This window comes from Helicoverpa armigera, chromosome 11 (assembly GCF_030705265.1).
Source record: "Helicoverpa armigera isolate CAAS_96S chromosome 11, ASM3070526v1, whole genome shotgun sequence".
Lineage (NCBI taxonomy): Eukaryota > Metazoa > Arthropoda > Insecta > Lepidoptera > Noctuidae > Helicoverpa > Helicoverpa armigera.
The window spans coordinates 12535634-12554015 of record NC_087130.1 but is presented as its reverse complement, the minus strand read 5'-3'; the positions used below and the strand labels follow the sequence as shown (position 1 = coordinate 12554015).

The 18382-nt window shown below is 37.8% G+C and overlaps 2 protein-coding genes, 1 long non-coding RNA gene and 1 pseudogene across 3 annotated transcripts; 2 read left to right on the top strand and 2 right to left on the bottom strand.

Annotated features, from left to right (window-relative positions):
* The first annotated feature begins 809 nt into the window (after window positions 1–809).
* On the top strand, window positions 810–2622 carry LOC110383387 (uncharacterized). The gene is made up of 2 exons (XR_010276945.1): window positions 810–1203; window positions 1635–2622. It is a non-coding gene; the product is annotated as an uncharacterized LOC110383387 (long non-coding RNA).
* A 406-nt stretch (window positions 2623–3028) lies between these two features.
* Window positions 3029–4210, top strand: LOC135117531 (uncharacterized). The gene is made up of 3 exons (XM_064036917.1): window positions 3029–3325; window positions 3433–3681; window positions 3982–4210. The coding sequence occupies exons 1-3, from the start codon at window positions 3143–3145 to the stop codon at window positions 4135–4137; spliced, it is 588 nt and encodes a 195-aa protein (XP_063892987.1). The 5' UTR covers window positions 3029–3142; the 3' UTR covers window positions 4138–4210.
* Window positions 4197–6739, bottom strand: LOC135117530 (uncharacterized). The gene is made up of 5 exons (XM_064036916.1): window positions 6336–6739; window positions 5861–6000; window positions 5551–5645; window positions 5026–5155; window positions 4197–4455 (listed from the first exon to the last, which is right to left on the bottom strand). The coding sequence occupies exons 1-5, from the start codon at window positions 6586–6588 to the stop codon at window positions 4321–4323; spliced, it is 753 nt and encodes a 250-aa protein (XP_063892986.1). The 5' UTR covers window positions 6589–6739; the 3' UTR covers window positions 4197–4320.
* Window positions 6740–6881: 142 nt separating this feature from the next.
* Window positions 6882–11259, bottom strand: LOC135117529 (uncharacterized; annotated as a pseudogene).
* Between the last annotated feature and the right edge of the window lie 7123 nt (window positions 11260–18382).

Sequence of the window (18382 nt, the reverse complement as noted above, 5' to 3'; positions counted from 1 at the left end):
TTTTTATTTTCGGATGGTATGGACCCTGGAGGACTAACAGTATAATAATAATAATTACTAACAGTAACAGTATACCTACACAAAATAACAGTTACCTACAGCTTGGCCGCAGAGACTGGGCCGATACGAAAGACCAAGCAAAATAAATACCTTCTATTAAATTTGTCTCAATTTTGCTTATTGCTAAATCAAAGCCTCGCGGATCAGCAATGCTTGGCGCATGCTTTAGTCCGTGAATGGATGATCTTATCATGACGTTATTTGAAAATCTTTAACAGTCGTCGTGGTTAGACGCCAGTAAGTCTATCTACCAGTTTTAGCAGTGGGTACTTTATCTGGGTACCGGGGAACTGGTTGTAGAGGGCAATTAGGCTGTCGCGCCATGTAAAACACTGGTTCTCATCTGATCAAGGTAAGACTGGGAGCTGACCCCAACATGTCTCATTTCGGGGATGGATGATGATGTCAAAAGTACATATTAAACTGTGAAATTAAAGAATTATAGAAGATAATAGGTATTTTTACAACCTGCACATTCCCGATCGCTCTGTGCAGAAGTTACAAGGTTGCCTTCATGTATTGTTTGAATCGAGTGTGTCGACTGCGCATTCAAATACGCCTTAGACACATGAAATAATCAGAATTATAATCTTTGTTAATAAAATATAATCGTTCGAATATGGCGTGGGATTTGAATAACGTGTTTCATTTTAAACGAACCAAACGACCATAGCTATTTTTTTTTGCCCATAGGGCAGGCTAAAGTCTTTCGACCATACTGCCTAGTCTTTCGTAGGTCGACCCATCGAGCTTAGAATTATAAGGAGACGCCGTTTTGATATTGACGTATCTATAGTTATATAAATATGAAACAAACTATGCAACATAGTTCTGTCTCACTCTTTCTAAGCAGATAAGTGTATTTGAAAACAGGGACAACAATATTTTTGTGATTGCGTAAAATGGTGACATTTACTTTTGAAATCCTTCTGCGTGCCATATCTGGCCATATATGTCATGGTAGTTGTGCTGTCAAATAGGTGCTCTTCGTGACTTATTTTGCTATTTTATAGAATATCACTCGTGTTTACTTTTAAGACTTTACTATTTCAATAGTGAAATAATCAACGAATATGCCTATGTGTTGTATTAGAAGTGTGGTGCTAGGAAGCACCAAAATCAAGCTGGATTGTCTTTACACAGGTTAGGAACCTATTTTTGCTAGAAACTACATAAAATAATTCACATTTTATAAAAATATGTTACGGGAACATGAATTGATGGTGAAAGTACCTATATTTTGGTTTATTTCTGTATAAAACCTATATTTAGAAATAAATGTTGTTTACAATAACATGTTATATTGGCATAGCGCTGTGCAGTTGTCATAATAGTATCGATATAATATCCACTTAATAAGTCTGCTTTTACAAATTTTAACATCAGAACTTACTGTCCCTAAGACACTGAGCCCTCAGAGTTGTGTATTATTTTCAACAAAACATCAGTTAAAAACATTTTGATTAAAAGGCGTATTATAAAATTCAGGATTTTAAAGACATATTTTATTGAAAATAATATGTTTTGCCTTTTATTTTCACATGATGCTTCTACGGCGACCACGGGCACGGCAGTGCTTGCGCACAGACGAGCAAATCGGAATGCAAGTTGCAATATTTGCTTCAGAACTTAGTTACCGAATATAGGTTTCGAATTGTATAAATATTTTTTCTTAGCACTAAAATTGTTTTGTACAATCGATTAATACATAATTAGCTCCATTTGCATTATATAACTTTCTCATGAATAGCTTGAAAACGATTTTAAATTATTGTATTTTTTTAAGAGTATCTCCTTATGGCGTTTCTTGCGGATTCTTCTTCATAGGACCGAATCTTTGGCACCCTGCAACTAGTCTGACGTGAAAGAACTTTCATAGGGCTATTTGAAATAATAAATAATTACTTTGCCTGTTTTTTTTTTTTTTCTAAGGTATCTCCCTACTGAAATGACTCCTCCCATTTGGTTGATGTTGTTGAGGTTATTAGTATCAGTGAAGTTAATGTGATAGTTAGTTCTATGACGAAGAGATTATTTATACTCGGTTATTTTATGCACCCAGTAAGACTCGTACATACTTCTAACTAGAATACAATATCGATATTTGTTGAATCCGGTAGCGGTACAACCCTAGTCTTTCTTTCTCCTGTTCCCAAATATTACTTGGGGTCGGCGCAATATGTCATTTTCTTCCATTTTCCCCTGTCACTCGTCATACTGACACTCACTCCCTTCCTATTCATATCATCTTTCAGGCAATCCATCCATCTTTTCTTAGGTCTTCCTCTTCCTCTCCATCCATCTACATTCATACTTAGCACACACTTTGTTGCATGCGTATCATCCCTCCTCATTACATGTCCATACCACGACAATCTTCTACTTCTCATCTTTTCTGTAACTGGCGCTACTTTCAGACTTCCTCTAATGTAATCATTCCTCACTTTATCCATTCTTGTAACACCACACATCCATCTCAGCATTCTCATTTCTGTTACATGCACTCTCTTCTCGTCCCTCTTTTTCAATGCCCAACACTCCGATCCATACAGGACGACAGGTCTAATGACGGATTTGTAAATTTTGCCCTTCAGTTTGAGGGCATCCGCGGGTCACAAATAGCGCTAGTTACCTGTCGCCACTTCATCCATCCAGTATTGATCCGATGCGTAACGTCCTTGTTCACCTCACCGTCACTTTGGACGAGTGAACCAAGGTACCGGAAGTCGGAGCAAACTGGTAGGGCATGCCGGCTAGGGTTATGGTCATGGGTCCCGAAATACCGCCAAAATCACAACCCTACAACCCTAGTAATGGCAGCCATTTTAGTTACGACTGCAGACTGACAGTAGGTGTGCACGTTTTTCGTGACATTTCCTGTCCCTATAGTTATATGTCAATGTCATCGTACGTGATAGTTGTCATTGTCAATATCATAAAAGTCAATTGTCAATGGTCAATATTTCGTCTGTCCGACTGACGTACAAATTATAGTACTTAACCTATAAATAAAGTTTCAGTCAAAGATTCAGATTCCTATAATATTGTATTTGTGACTTGGTTTCTCTTTAATTTCTAAGCCATGTCCACGACAGTTATTAAATATGTCGGAAGAACGACGGATTTCAAAGGTAAAACTTTGTGGGAAATTGTTGGTAGCCTGAAGAATTTTGGCGTCGGAAGAATCATCGTCCGGTCTGTTTTCGAAAGATACCCTGAACCGTGTTTTATGAAAATCGTTAAAGTTGAAGCTTGTCCTGATGAGGTAAGGGGTTTCTATCATGTAACTTTAATTATTAGTCAGAAGAAATAATTATTAAATTGTAACTCCTAAGAGCTTATTTATCTGAAGTTAATTTTTATGATTTTCAGGAAAGGCGCAGAGTAAGAATATGGGTTGAGAAAACGTTCAGAGGGCGTAAGTTGCCGAATCTTACTGAAATATACCGCACATCTTACAAGCCTGATTATAAACTAATACCTAAGAATGAGGAGGCAACATTGTTAGCTAGCGTGGAGAAAGTACACGACTACCCAGAAGTAATCCTTCCTAGCCGCTACGAGATGCCCCCCCTTATGAAGAAGTTTATCATCACAGATCATGCAAACAAAGGACTGGAAGTGAGTAGGATTTCATTTGTAGTGGTAGATCTAATATGTATAACAAGATTTACACAAACAATCCCTAAGACAACCCAATGACCAAACATTGGAATGTATCCAATGTAAATTTTTGAAAGATTAGCCACAATTTTCCCTGTTTAACTTCTTATCAAATTTTTTTATAGTGGTTTAAAGTTGCATCTAAAGAGATAATTCTGCTCTGTGTAATTTTAATTTTGCAGTAACAATTTTATGAATCCATAAACCATATTTGAGAATAATTTGAAGTATTAATGGAATATTCGTGTTGTGTTTCAGGTTATGACAGATTTTACCATGCCAATATCTTACAAACACAGCGCCAATAGAGTGAAGAGGATAGCTAAAGGTGATGAAAAACCAACAGCTCCATTTAAAATGGGCCTCGGAACTCCTGTCAGTCCCTCTCTCTATGAAGGAGTGCCCCTCAGTTGAAGGAAATAAGAATCCATATTATTATTATTACATGTTTATTTAATTATAGAATTGTTATAGAAATAAAGTAGATTTATATAAGGAAATTTCTTGATGTTCTATTTTAACTTCACATAAGCTTCTTCGTAAAGACGTTTTAAAAAGATGTTTTAATGAAGTATCTATTGGCACTGGCTACGAGCTTCAAAAAGTATTTTTCTGGAATATTTCAGCCTCAGCACAATAGCGATTACTTTTAATATGTGAAGACGATGCAAAGGCTTTAGCCAGGAATGGATTCATCTCCATGTCAGGAACATTGCGTTCAACTTCAAGTTTCTGTAATATTTAAATTAAAATGAGAAGAAGTGAGATTGCAAATAACTACATCAGTTACCAAGACCAAGCATTGAGATATCTATACATATACAATATTAGAGTCTGATGCTAATATAAATTTGTAGGAGTTGAATGCTTTAAGTAGTATGTTACTTTAGGGCACACAAATTCAGAGGTCATAGATAAACCCATTAGAGTATAACTCTTAGGCCGCGAACGCACAGGCAGGTGGCTTGCTTAGCGCCTGGTGCCTAGCGGCTTTCATCCTGGCTATTCGACTAGCTAGGCGCTAAGCGCGCAGTGCAGCCGGTCGCGTTCATTTTAGCACGTTCGTTTTACTGGGCTACTTGCTAGGTGACGCGCTAGACACTAGGCGCTAAGCAAGCCACCTGCCTGTGCGTTCGCGGCCATAATCAGGCCCAAGTTCACCAACAACACAAACATCAGTTTTCATAAAACAAATGTTTAATTATGAATTTTCACATTAGTCAATTAAAGAGTTCTTTTAAGTAAAACTAACGTTTGTGTTGTCGATAAACTTGGTCTTTCGTCTTTTATCATAATAATTACCTTCCAGAACTCGCGCATTTCTTGCACTTCCTCCTGTTTTTGAACGAAGTACTGTCGTACAGTCTTTTGTATGAGAGTAGCTGCGTACTCCTCAGGCCACAACCAAGACTTTGGGTACAGTGGACGAGGTCTGGAAGTCAGCATTTTTTAATTTTATTATTTTTGTGAGTTTACTCCATTTGAGTAGGCACTTATCTAAATGGTAAACAATTTTGATAGGACTTAAAAATAATGATTAAGTTATTGTCACTATTGTATTTAATGAACATATTTACATTGATTTTTAGCTGCATTTTTTTACTGAATATTTTTATCTTAACTCGAATGGATTATAAGAGTATTTTACAGAATATGCTTCTTGAGTGGCGAAAGGTAACGAAAAGATATCCTTCGTACCTTGCTATAGGAACTCAATCTGACTTGACAGCTGATAACCTTTCTTCAGTTAATTAATAGTTTTATTCTCAGGTCTTATTCTGGTTTTTGGAGATTCTGGCCTCAATATTCAAAGTAGCTCATACTTACTTCTTCTTAAGAGTTGCTCTAACCCAGGGCATGTTGAATAAATGTAAGTTGCTTTCTTTACGTCCTGGATAACGAGGGTTGTTGTTCCAAAGTACCTAGAAGTACTCAATCATTTAAGTACCTATACCTATTCCGAAAAGATTTTTTTTATGTTCGAATGTTTATGAGATAGCTGAAGTTAAGTACCTGTAGCTGTAAGTAGGCACATATTTTACATTTGAAACAAATGTGGAATATCTAGAGCGACATGATATTTGATTTCAAATGCTTTTGCCTACGTAATAATAATACTAAAGGTATACTGTTAAACCTGCACAATGTGGTCTATTCCATTGAAGAAACACTTCTCTTTGGTCAAGGCTTGCCATATCTTGGCCTTATTTAGAGTTTCCACTAAAGCCGGAATAAGTTGAACAAATACCTCGTTCTTAATGTAATCGGTTTCAGTTTCTGAAAGTGAACGGCAATTGAAAGAAGTGAGAAAATCAGAAATGTGGAGTGAGGCGAAATGAGAAGTTTACTAGTCCGTGTTTAGGCCGTAGAGGTTGTACCTGGTCATATGCATGTAGTAGGTACTCAAGCTTGCACAACTTGTTCTAGGGATCCCACTTGCAACCGTAAGGAGCTACTTACACTTTAATAATCACTCTATATCAAATTACCTACAACTACTTAATTGTCTGGTGTTCAGAGAAAGCTTATCATTTAGACAATTATAGTTATTAGTGAGGGTGAAGAATGAGAAAACTAACATCTTCAGGACAATTGAAAAACAAGTAGCTTACTAAGAAACGGTGGTCTAGGAATGGGTTCCTGTTTGCTCTCATTGTACTCGTCTAATTCTTTATGCCATTTATTGCTTTCATCAATTATTTCTTTCCAGTTAGCCCTGGGTCTTCTTTTGATAAGCACTGGGAAGTCGATTTCTGAACACGGCAGACTGTCGGGTAATGTGAAGCCTGCCGTCTCATTCTGCTCAATTGCTGCAGATTTTGTTTCTTTAACTCTGCCTTTGCGATCGGTACTTTTGCCAGCCATTTTTGTGAAACCTTTTTACCCTAGCTGTGTTTTAAATTGAGACCAGTCCACAGGACCAGTACCGGAGCCACAGTGGACCAGAGAGTATATAATCACTACGTTTTACAGTGGACGTTCGTGATAGCGAACTATATGTCATCAAGATAGTGTCAAATACTGTCAAATGATCATTTGGTTTTAATTTTATTAGACATGCTAAGTAAGGCCAGCATCACTTGGTGCAAAAGAGTTATCTACATTGTGCTTGTCATTAAAGATATCAGGGAGTATAAAATAACAGAAAAACAAAGATGTTACATTATTATCTCTATAATTTATTTTTTAATACAAAAATCTGCATAATATGCAATTACTCGGATGCTCTGGATATTACCATCCAAAGCCTAAAAGTAATAAATATTAAATAAGTATGCCTAATACCTAAAAATAAATATAAGATGCTTATACAATTTTAAGTATTGATCATTTCGTATAAACTAGGCATCATTTCAGTTATAATGAGAGTATTTGCCAGTGATCTGTGAGATCCAGTCTAAGTACTGTGCTACTTTGACGTAGACGCCAGGGACTCCGGGCTGGCCGCAGCCGATACCCCACGAAACCACACCCACAATCTGCCACGTGCCACTGCGCTCGCACACCAGGGGGCCACCGCCGTCGCCCTTGCACGCGTCCTTGCCTTCTTCACCTCCAGCGCAGAGGAAGCCGGGGTTGAGCTCGTAGTTGTAGCCCAATCGAGTTTGTCTCAACTGCTGTTGGCATTGGCCATGCGATAGAATAGGCACATCAACTTCCTTTAAGATGTTCTGGTACTTTCCGTAGTCTCCGAAGGCATCTTTACCCCATCCAGTAGTCCAGCATCTTTGACCAGCATAGTCTGTGTATTTGTCAGGTAAACAAGCGGGGCTAATATGAGGGAATTTGGTCCATTCGACGGGATGGTCCATCTTCAAAATAGCGAGATCGTTGTCCAAAGTTCCAGCATAGTAAAGAGGATGCACGTGGACAGAAACGATGTCTCTTTCAATGTAGGGGTAGAACTCGACGTCACGATTCACGTCCCATTCTCCGAGACGTACTCTTAGCTCGAAGCCCTTGTATCTGAAGAGAAATATTTAAATGTTAATTTTGTTTATTATCATCTCTTTATCTCAGTTCTTTACAATTTGAGTTTTCAGAATAAATACAGGAGAATAATTCAGATACTTACGATTTAACGCAGTGAGCAGCAGTCATGATGTGAAGACTGTCAATGAGTGTTCCTCCACAGACGTACACAGATTCCTTAGGGTCCTTCTTCAAGATAGCTGTCTGCCATGGGTATTCTCCGAACTCACTCTCGCCGTCTACGTAAGAAGGAGTTTTAATCCTGCCGTTGATGCCTTGAGAGTGTCTGATGCCGCACTGTCCTTTGTTGGCAGCCTGCGGTTGTAGAGGGCGTCGGCAGCACACTTGGTTTGGCCTGCATTGTTGAACAGGAGGACGTCCGAAATATTGACGCTAAAACCAAAACAAAAATATTTTTAACCATGTTGTTGGTAACAGAACCAATAGAATTTAGGTATAACCACATTGTACAAGAAGATTCATTTGTTATAAAATATCTACATAAAAGTTAGGGTGGCTTAAAGGAATAGTGCGTGAATTACCTCTGAAATAGTCATGGACATATTTTCTACATCTATTTCCCTCTTCTTTCTCGATTCAGGAAATCGGAATGTTTGGTATCCCCGGTTTGCCCTAGGTGGCGTCGGAGGAGGGTCATAGGAACGGGAATAGGCGGACCGGTTTGAGTGACTAGCCCGATTATCATTATTATCAGTTACATTTTCAAATCTATCGTGGTTATTAAAACTTCTATGTTGGACATGAGTATAATCCTCATCACCATAATTCCTAGCATTGTCGTCATAATAATCATCATAGCCTTCAGGATTATGATGATCTTTGTAGTGAATTGGCTCGTAATCCGCGTAATGAGGGGAGTAAACAGGAGGCCCATCATAAGGCGAATGAGGTGGGGGTTCGTTGAAGTAAGGTGAATGATGCAGAGGTTCAGGATGAGCTAGATGATGCGGATGTTCCTCATGATTCGGGACATAGTGCGGGTATGACTGATGATGAGGGTTTTCATAGTGCGGGAAATGTGAGTGAGGGTGAGGATGGACCGCTGGTATTGGGTGTATGGGATAAGGAGCATACGCAGGATACGCGGACGGATATATCATGTGGTAATGTTGATGCTGATGCTTGTTTAACAAGAATTGCTTTTTTTCTTCGAAAATATGGGTTAATGCGTTGAGTTTACTTTGACTCGGAGTAACATGCAAATGTAGAAGAGGTTTATAAACCTTTTCTCCGTGTTCATTTTTGCTTACTTGAATTGAAAGTAACGGATTAACTACTGCGAGACCTAAATTAAGACCGCCTGAGGTGGCAGCTGCGCCGGCCAGACCGAGGTGGGGGTTGTAAGGGTGGTGGTTGGATACGCCTTGGGGCAAAGCAAAAGAGATACCAAACGTGGGCTGCACACGTCTGTGGTCAATACCACTATAATCGTTGAAGCCAGGATATCGGCGGGGGCTCTGTAGTGATATTTACTTATTTATTGATCATTTTTAAACAAAATAATTATTCTATTTAATGTTAGATAGTGTGTCAGTGCCCATTGTTTAGTATTTCTTTTTTAAACCGTTACATTCCATTTCGCTATTAAATATCAATAGGTATCATATATAATTTAGATCAAATAAATATGTTACCTTATATAATTTAAACCAAGTAAATTACCTATGTTACCTTATGCTGTTGTATGATGTATGAATAAGTCATGAAAGTTTCAAAGGCTTTAGGGTTTCATATAGATGAGTGCTAGGGATGGGAATTTAATGGGCAAATGTTATCATAATTCAGGGTATACCATATTAAATAGCTTGACTTGTAAATTGTAATGCATAATATTTGAAATTAAGTATGGTGTTATTAAGGTTTGTTACACTTACCGCTTCGGCTTGTTTCTCGACCTCGGTGGTAGACTCCTCTTTGGTGTCACGTTTGCTAATCTTCTTTGTTTCCGTAGCGTTCGATGAGCTTTCAGTGGTTGCAACGGTAGCTTCAGTTTTGTTCAAGTTGTCTAATTGTTCTTCAGTTAAAGCTACGATTTCGCTGCCTTTGTTGCGGGATCAATTGGCAAGTACAAGTCATCCCTGCGGCCAATGATTTCTTGGCTGGGACATTGGTCATAGTTCACACATACACAATCGTGCCCTTGAGCTTTAGCTTCATGGTAGTTTTCCAAATAAGCATTGTTCTGCCGAAGGTTGCTGGACCTTGATTGTAAACATTGTTTTGAGATCCTCCTACGTGTAATTCCTTTTGTAGAATTCACTGTTTTGAGATGCGTAACCACTTAAGCTGTTTCCATACTTTTGATCTTCGAATGCGTTATTGGCGTACTGATTTGGTAACCCTTGAGTTAAAAGTTGGCTATTGTGACCAACTTTGTTAGAATTGTGGCCGTATTGCGAGCCATATATTGCATCGGATTCATAGATTGGCTTGTTGTTCTCGTAACCAAATGCGCCAGACATGGGTTTGAAGCCACCTGAAGTAATGCTACTGTAGTCACCACCTCCAGCAGTTACGATGTCGGTAGATTGTGAGTGCGATCCAAAGCTTTGTGAGTTCAGCTGTCCGATGGATCCGACAGGAATAGCTACTGGTTTAATGATGACTTTGGGGTCCTTGTCGGCGTCATGCACGTAATGGTGGTGGATGTGCTGTTGTACGACGGAATCAGTTTTCGAACCTGAGTTAGACGAGCCTTTAACTGGGTAACTGGGTTTAGTGTTCTCGTAGGCGTAAGGTCCTGGTGTAGCATAAATGGGTGACTTGGTGACAAAGTTAGATTCGTGAGCATTGTATTGAGCACTGCTTTGAGAGAACTGGTAGTTGCCGCCAGCTACTCCGTACTTTTCTGAGAAACCAGGTCTAGGATGGCCACCATATCCAACTCTCTTGGGAGGGTGCTTGTGTGCATGTGAAGGGTAAGGCATAGGCTTTGGTGGACCATAAGCTCTGGGTGGGCCACGAACAGGGATTGAGGCGATTGGTTTACCAATAGGTTTGATATCCACAGGCTGTGCGTAAATTAGTTCATCAGGTGACAGATAACGTTTTTCTTGTGTTTCTTCCTCTTCGCACTGAAATGAATAAATTAGAAACTTTAGTATGCTATCATTGCTATGTACATAATTTTAGATATTAAAGAATTAAATTGAATAAAACAAATTAGAAACATCATTAAGTGATACATACTTGTATGAGACCCAGAGTGCACAGTCTTCCTTTAATCAGGTTTCTAGCTTCAGCATCATCTCCTGCGTCCAAGGCATCCTTGATCGTGGGATCGCTGTATACATCGTCGAAGCCGCCCAGGCTTCTACCTTGTTTACTGCTTACTAGTTCGTCGACAATGTCATCGAGGACAGTGCTGTTTGATTCAAAGTTTTGTCTTGAGCTTCGGGTAACTGTTCTCCTTGCAATAAGCTCTCAGGCTTTTCCTCGGCTTTTCAGCGGGCTTAGCATTCGCATCTCCGCCCCATGACCACTCTGCTGTCGCTGATGCTAATATTATTGGCAGCAATAAAAGGTTATCGTTGTCCACCGCATGTTCTGTAAAAACATAAAAATCAGATTACTAAAATGCTGATGTCATTTGATCCTTATTTTGTAAAGCATGTCATTGTTTCGAAACTGCGAGCGAAGAATCACTTTTACTTTCGCAGACAGTAGTTATGTAAGGCTCCATAACGTCAGCTTGTTGTGGCTGCGCGGTCATTGGAAGGCGTGGGGCCGCGAAAGCACTCTCACGCCGGGTACACACCGCTAAATAACTACCAATCATGGCTGTTAATGACGCATTTTTGTATAAATTTATCAATTAAACTTATGATTCAATCAGTATAATCAATATAAAATTCCTCCCAAGAAATAGTACCCAGATGACTCAATTCTAATTGTTACAAAATGTTATGTATCCAGGACATTTAGGACATAACCACAGGCAACCTAACACGTTATTGAGGTCAGCGTTTGTCTTTAGTTATGAAATAAAGCCAAATATTGGTGTCAGTGTCGTGGTGTCAGCCCAAAGTGGCACGAGCAGCCCGTTGGCACGCCACGCGCGTCGCGATGCGTCACAAATTCGGTAACCGCCAATAACAATTATATAACTTCCGATATTATTTATCGTGTTTTATGCAATACATTGCGGCACAATTAGGAGATTATTAACATTTTGTTTCCGTATTTTTAGATGATGTGATAAGTAGCGCGTGTAGTGTAGATGACAGAGAAAAATAAAGGAAAAGCGTTTTGAAAGGCGTGTGATCTCATGCTAACGTTCGTTGAAAGCGTGCGCGCGCCGTGGTCCTGAGTATGGCGGAGGCGACATTTGGAGTCATTATATAAGTTTAATATTATAATTCCACAATTAAGAGAAATTACTGATACTGCGTTATTTCACTAAGTTTCAAGTAAAAATATATCTTTCCCAGAATATACAATTATGACTATATAGCTGTTCCGCAGTTTCACCCGCATGCCGTATATCTTCCCAACAGTTAAAGATTGAAAGTTTTCAGTAGTTCAGTAGTTCAGTAGTTCAGTAGTTCGGTTCAGTAGTTTCGGAGTCTTTACAAAAAGCAAAACATGTTTCTTCTTCACTATATAAGTATAGACTTGCTGAACTGTAAATCTTGTTGTTATTGAATCATAAAGTTATGAAATATCACAACACGGCTTCGCAGTTATGCAATGTTTTGCATATTCCTGATGTTGTGGAGACCGGCGCAGGCGCACGACAAGCATCAACCGGAAAGTGAAAGTTTCCGCGAGGATCATGTACTTGGGAAACTGCCTCTTATTGTATGTAAATCTTATAACTGGAGTAATTATTACTTTTACGTTTCGATGTTTACGATGCTACTCAGTCGGAAGTGGAAATAGCTATATTCTTTAAAATAAGTTATTTACTTTAGGAAGTAAACGATAAAATTTTAAACAATTAATTGTATTGATCACGCACTTGGACACTATTTTTATTACGTTTTAACACGTTCGCGTAAGCAACGTCTTACAACGTCGTATTGATATAAGTCGTACGATCTAGATTGTCATATTTATTTTGACGGACCATGTCAGACCTATGTGGTGGCGACAACGTTTATAGACGTCGGACGTGAAATAACGTTGCGCCACATAACACAGATTATAAGACTACGTATAACGGCGGGACGTCTTAAGACTTGGTTTAATTTTGTGTGCGAAAAGGTGCGCCACAGTACCAACATTTAAAATGAGATTGCTCACGCGAACGTGTTAATCACTATCAAAGTTTAAATTACTCTATTTCTGTGAATCGTATGTTTTGACGCACCGGCAGTTATATTTCTTCGTGGGAAATGTTAAGAGAAATTCTATAACGTTTTAAACGTAAGATAATTAAATACAGATGCTTCATTCACCACAAATCCTGTGACGTAGCTCCGAACCCGAACACAAAACGTAAACACTTGAAACTTACTTTATATTTCCTCACTCCTTGTTTGACACTTAACTAATGTAATGTTTAAATTTTCACAAGTTTACCGGCGCACTGTCTGCGTCCGAATGACTTCCACTTCTACCAATGCGGCGCTTTATACTTCGAGCTACGCAAAGATGCACGCGGACCGATTTTGTAAGACGATCGACGCAGCCTCCTACCAGTGTATCACCCATCAAGCACGAACAAGCCAAACTTGCGAACATTCGGGTCGCAAGACTTGTAATACAACGGTATCATAGTACGGGGTATGACGTGCGATAACATTGATCAACCCTTAGTTCATTCATGTTCCGAGAAGTTTGGCAATATGGGGATTTTGAGGTCGTCTTAGCGGATCTATATTGTTAACGTAAGTTGAATACTGACATTAGTTGTTGATGTCGTGTGTCGCAGTTTTGATACATGACTTGAGTTGATAGTGTACTTTGGGTCTGTTGCATCATATCATATTGCAGTGAGTTGTTTGTAAAACATGGTCATTTGATACAAATTCAGGCATTCTTTATTTAAAAACAATAACAACATTCATACAATGACTGTTTAAAAAATTAAAATCTTTGACGCATTATTTTGCTGTTTCCAAATACTAGAGGATATTAAAAGTGTAAATTATTTTTCTTTTGAACAAAGTTTACACCCAAATAGCGTTCAGAATACTTATATTATTGTAATATAAGATGCCACAAATTAAGAAAACATTGTCAAGGAGTATCAAGTTCACATCTTCTTGGACCTGCGCCAAACTATGAGAGATGAACTTGGAAATACATCTCTTAAAATCTTATACAAAATAACTAAAGCAAAACATTGTTGTCTTAAAACTACTGTTTACTATGAGTTTTACGATGAATTTCAAGTAAACAGTTGTTTTACGAAAAACGGACGTTTGTTCTGTCGGTGAAAAAATGGACCTTGCCAGTGCTAATTGAAACATACATAACAAATCTAATATAGTGTTCCTGTCTATATTAATCAAAACATCCTACATTCAATGTCAACATCAAAACAATACAATTGACAAAGTCCATTTCCTTTAATATACAGAATATTGCACGAAATACACTCGATTGCCACACACACATACATATATACCTGTCTATTGTTATCTAATAGCACATAAGCCACCCACGACTGGGGCTCACCCTTCCATATCGAGATAATAAGCCACTTTCTCAGGACCATAGTTTTCTGAAAGGCACGTTGACCCAGTAACTGGTAAGTTTTACGAGTATTTCGCCGAATATGTATGTATTTGGTAATTAGGGCTTTGATTTAGAACGAAGTTAATAATGCTTTGTAACTTCTATACTAATAGAGGTAAAGTTTGTGTGTTTGTAATGTTGTAAAGTCTGGACCCACTGAGTCCATTTCAGGAATTATTTTATCAATAGAAGCTACGTTACTTGTGAGTGCCATGGGTTATATTTTATTCAGGTACGGGAAGTTGTTCTATATTCCGTACACACATAGTAAATTTATGTTAATTAACAATACAGCATTAGTTTAGAATTTGGGAAATATTTTAAGTCCCTATGTGGAATGTGAGTCTCATGTTCTTCGAAATCTTTCCAACGATCTCGCAGATTAAATTGGAAACTGTAAATAATATAAAGAGTAAACTAAAAATAATGTAACGCTGTTGTGGATGTCAGTAATCATTTCATCAAACATGTAAATGTCTTGGCACTCTCTTCTAAAATCTTCGAGTCGAATGAATGTTTCATGAAGATTCATTCATTTACTTTCTAAATACACGTAAATTAATAACATTAAAGTATTTGACTCGTCATGATTAATTTTAGTATTTAAAACACTTGCTTTTATAATTATTACTAGTTGTACATAGTGGTTTCTCGCGCCATTCAACTTGCCTCAGAATACTATCAAAGCTGGAATCGGACTTGGCTTTCATCGAATGAAATAAAATGTTCTTCAAGACATTTCAAATGACATGTTTCATTACCGTTCAAAAGTGGGTACAGAGTTCATAAAAGTGCCCATGGTCTTTGTATGGTAAACGTGAAAACTACAACAAACAAACTCTCTTTCACACTTATAATAATATAACGATATCTTGTTTAATTTAAAAACGATGACTTCATACATCGATAAATAAATTATATCACAAATTAAGTCATACAAAGACATCAACGCGCTACACGCAAGAACAGCATAATGTTTGTATCATTAAAACGCATTCGTTATGTCACGAAGTCAATGTGACATTTGCCACCCATTGTGCTTAATCTGTTACGTAAAGGCGCATTCATAATTCATAATGCGATTTATTTCTGTTCTAATTGTTATTTACTTCCTGCGAGCGTGAGTGCAGCTGTTTAATTTTAAATGCTTGGAGATTTTCTTTTGAGATTAAAGATAAATATTTCCCGTGTTTTGGACGGGACAATAAACTGTTTTAGCTGTCATTTGAACATCTTTAGCAGTTGTTACGGGTAAGTTTGAAAACCAGTCTTACCAAGGGGTTGCCGGGTAACTAGGTTGAGGAGGCCAGATAGGCAGTCGCTCCTTGTAAAACACTGGTACTCAGCTGCATGCGAGTAGACTGGAAGCCGACCCTAACATAGTTGGGACAATACATAGGCAGACGATGATTTTGTGACAGTATTACACCAGTAGTAGTAGAACAAGTTTGTTTCGTTTTCTTATACAGTACAACATCCAAATATTATAGACATCATTTATACTTATCTAGGTTCTCAGTATTTTACAGTTAAAAAGAAATATTACCAAATTCTTCACTATCTAGTTACTAATTACGAACAGGATTTAATATTTTTCAACACCGCGTTTGTGCATTAACTTGCACAAGAGGGGCTTTCCAGCACGAGCCGGACCTGCGCGGGCGCAATGCACGACGCCGCGGCACTTGCGCAAGAGTTCGCTGAACTACTTCTATGACTTTAATGTACTATTGAATGAGTACGAGTTGCCAAATGAGGTGAGTGTATTGCGATGCTGTATGAAATGTCATCTGTAGGGATGTATGGATGTAGTTCATTGTAGATCATTTATCTATACTAATATTATAAAGCTGAAGAGTTTGTTTGTTTGTTTGAACGCGCTAATCTCAGGAACTACTGGTCCGATTTGAAAATTTCTTTCATTGTTAGATAGCCCATTTATCGAGGAAGGCTGTAGGCTACTTTTATCCCGTACGGAAAGTAGTTTCCACGGGATGCGGGTGAAACCGCTGGCAGAAGCTAGTTTATTATATAGTTTGTTGTTGTGTGAGATGTAGGTATTAAATTGGCAGTAATAAATATTGTAGCTGGCTTGATATTGTTTTGCCTTTGAGTCTGTTTGTACTTGTTACCAAGACATTTATTTAGAAAGATAAAGATAAAAGTTATTAGACAGGAAATGTAGAATAGGTACTTCATGAATCTAAGATAGTACATTTTATTGCAATTAGCTGTTTGTATGGTTAAGGTCCTTACGTAAAGCTAAAACATAGCTGAAAACATAACCTTTCAGGCATAGTTAAGTTAGAATTCTAAGAAAAGACTATTACATATTTTTACTCACATTTTTCAATGTCAGACATGGGTTTTGGAAGATACAAAATAATAATATGGTAATAACATAGCACATTTCCAAGTATCATAATTATGTCAATCATTCATACGCAACTGCTTGTCCTTGGCACAAAACTGTTGCGGATAAAACAGTTAACTTTGGAGAAGTTAAGAAATGTATGAGTCAGTGTTTGTGTTATTAACATATTATGTAAATAAACTTGTGTGTGTGACTCGTTACATTGTATTATGTATGCATGTGTGTGTGAGGAGCTGCACTTTGTTTTGACTTTATAATTTTTATCCGCAAAAGCATGGAAATTGTTACAATTAATATTTGTTATATAATTGTAGCTTCTTCACGTACACGTAGAAATATTCATAATTTGCCTACCCTTTCCCAACTATGTTGGGGTTGGCTTCTAGTCTTAACAGATATTGCTGAGTACCAATGTTTTACATGGAGCGAATGCCTATCCGACTTGCACAACCCCATACCCTTGGTAAGACTTGTTGTCAGACTTTCTGGGCGAGTAGTCAGAACCGAAACGACTGCCAAAGATGTTCAATGAAATCAATGAAATTCCGGAACTTACAATTTGCTGTATAGTTCCTTCCGAAACACGAAAGGCACGTTAAATATAAATACATCACACACATGAATATTAAAGTTTTTTCTAGCGTTTTAGCGTTAAGTGAAAACTTACAGTTTAGTGAGTAGGTAAAATAATACATTCGGGTGCGTGAGGATTGAATATATCTAGTTGTTATTAATATTTCTACGTAACTGACCCAGTTAGTTTATAATTAAAAGTGTACAATCGGTCGAGCGAAACTGATTGATTTTAATTTGTATGTATTTACGTAAGAGAAGCATTTTACTAACCTACACGACTCAAACGGCATAGATTAGCCGAAAGCAACAACAAAATAAGATAGTACATTTTGACGATATCTTTTAAATAAAAGAAAAGAAAAAGTGTGTATTTTCTTTACACTCTTTCGTAAAACTAGCGTCAACACAGTGACTCATTTTGTAGTCTACTTCACAATTGATTGAAACATGAATGAACGGAGAAATGCCGCGAGCTCTCATCGCAATGACGTATGTACGCCATTAAAATAAAAGAGGTTTTACTACTTACTACTTGTACCACAATCAATCAACATAGAGGAGGTTGTAAACAGACCTCTATGGCTGGTTGGCCAAGTACGACGAACTCGTGACGTCATCGGCCGTACTTACGGAACTCCTCGGTACAATCTGTTTATGTTTTTATCGCATCTCCACTGGAATTGGCTTACTGTTATGTAACTAAGATCAATGACTTTGGACCCGTGGCGTCTTCATTTCGTTTTGATTTCCTGCAGCACTTTTGTTAAAAATTTTCTGTTAGAAAGAATGTAAACACGATGTCTCAAATGTCTAAGAATGTTTTGTTGGAGCTTGGTTTTCGAAGCAGTTATAATACCTTTGTATTTTTTAAATGCATGCCAAGCAGACTACGGTGCAATTATGTGGTTAGTTTACTTTTGGGAAAACTAAATTGCTAACCACACGATTTAAAACATCTAGTTAATCGTGGTTAGTGGCCTAGTTACGTAATATTTAATTTATTGAAACCCTTTTAGTTTCGTGCATATGCAA

Excerpts from the sequence above, each read along its gene's own strand:
- LOC135117531 (XM_064036917.1), top strand. The coding sequence starts at position 3,143 with ATGTCCACGACAGTTATTAAATATGTCGGAAGAACGACGGATTTCAAA. Across the intron at positions 3,326-3,432 it reads TTGAAGCTTGTCCTGATGAG|GAAAGGCGCAGAGTAAGAAT; the intron begins GTAAGGGGTTTC and ends TATGATTTTCAG. Across the intron at positions 3,682-3,981 it reads ATGCAAACAAAGGACTGGAA|GTTATGACAGATTTTACCAT; the intron begins GTGAGTAGGATT and ends GTTGTGTTTCAG.
- LOC135117530 (XM_064036916.1), bottom strand. The coding sequence starts at position 6,588 with ATGGCTGGCAAAAGTACCGATCGCAAAGGCAGAGTTAAAGAAACAAAA. Across the intron at positions 6,001-6,335 it reads TCCTAGACCACCGTTTCTTA|AAACTGAAACCGATTACATT; the intron begins GTAAGCTACTTG and ends GTTCACTTTCAG. Across the intron at positions 5,646-5,860 it reads GAATAGACCACATTGTGCAG|GTACTTTGGAACAACAACCC; the intron begins GTTTAACAGTAT and ends GAGTACTTCTAG.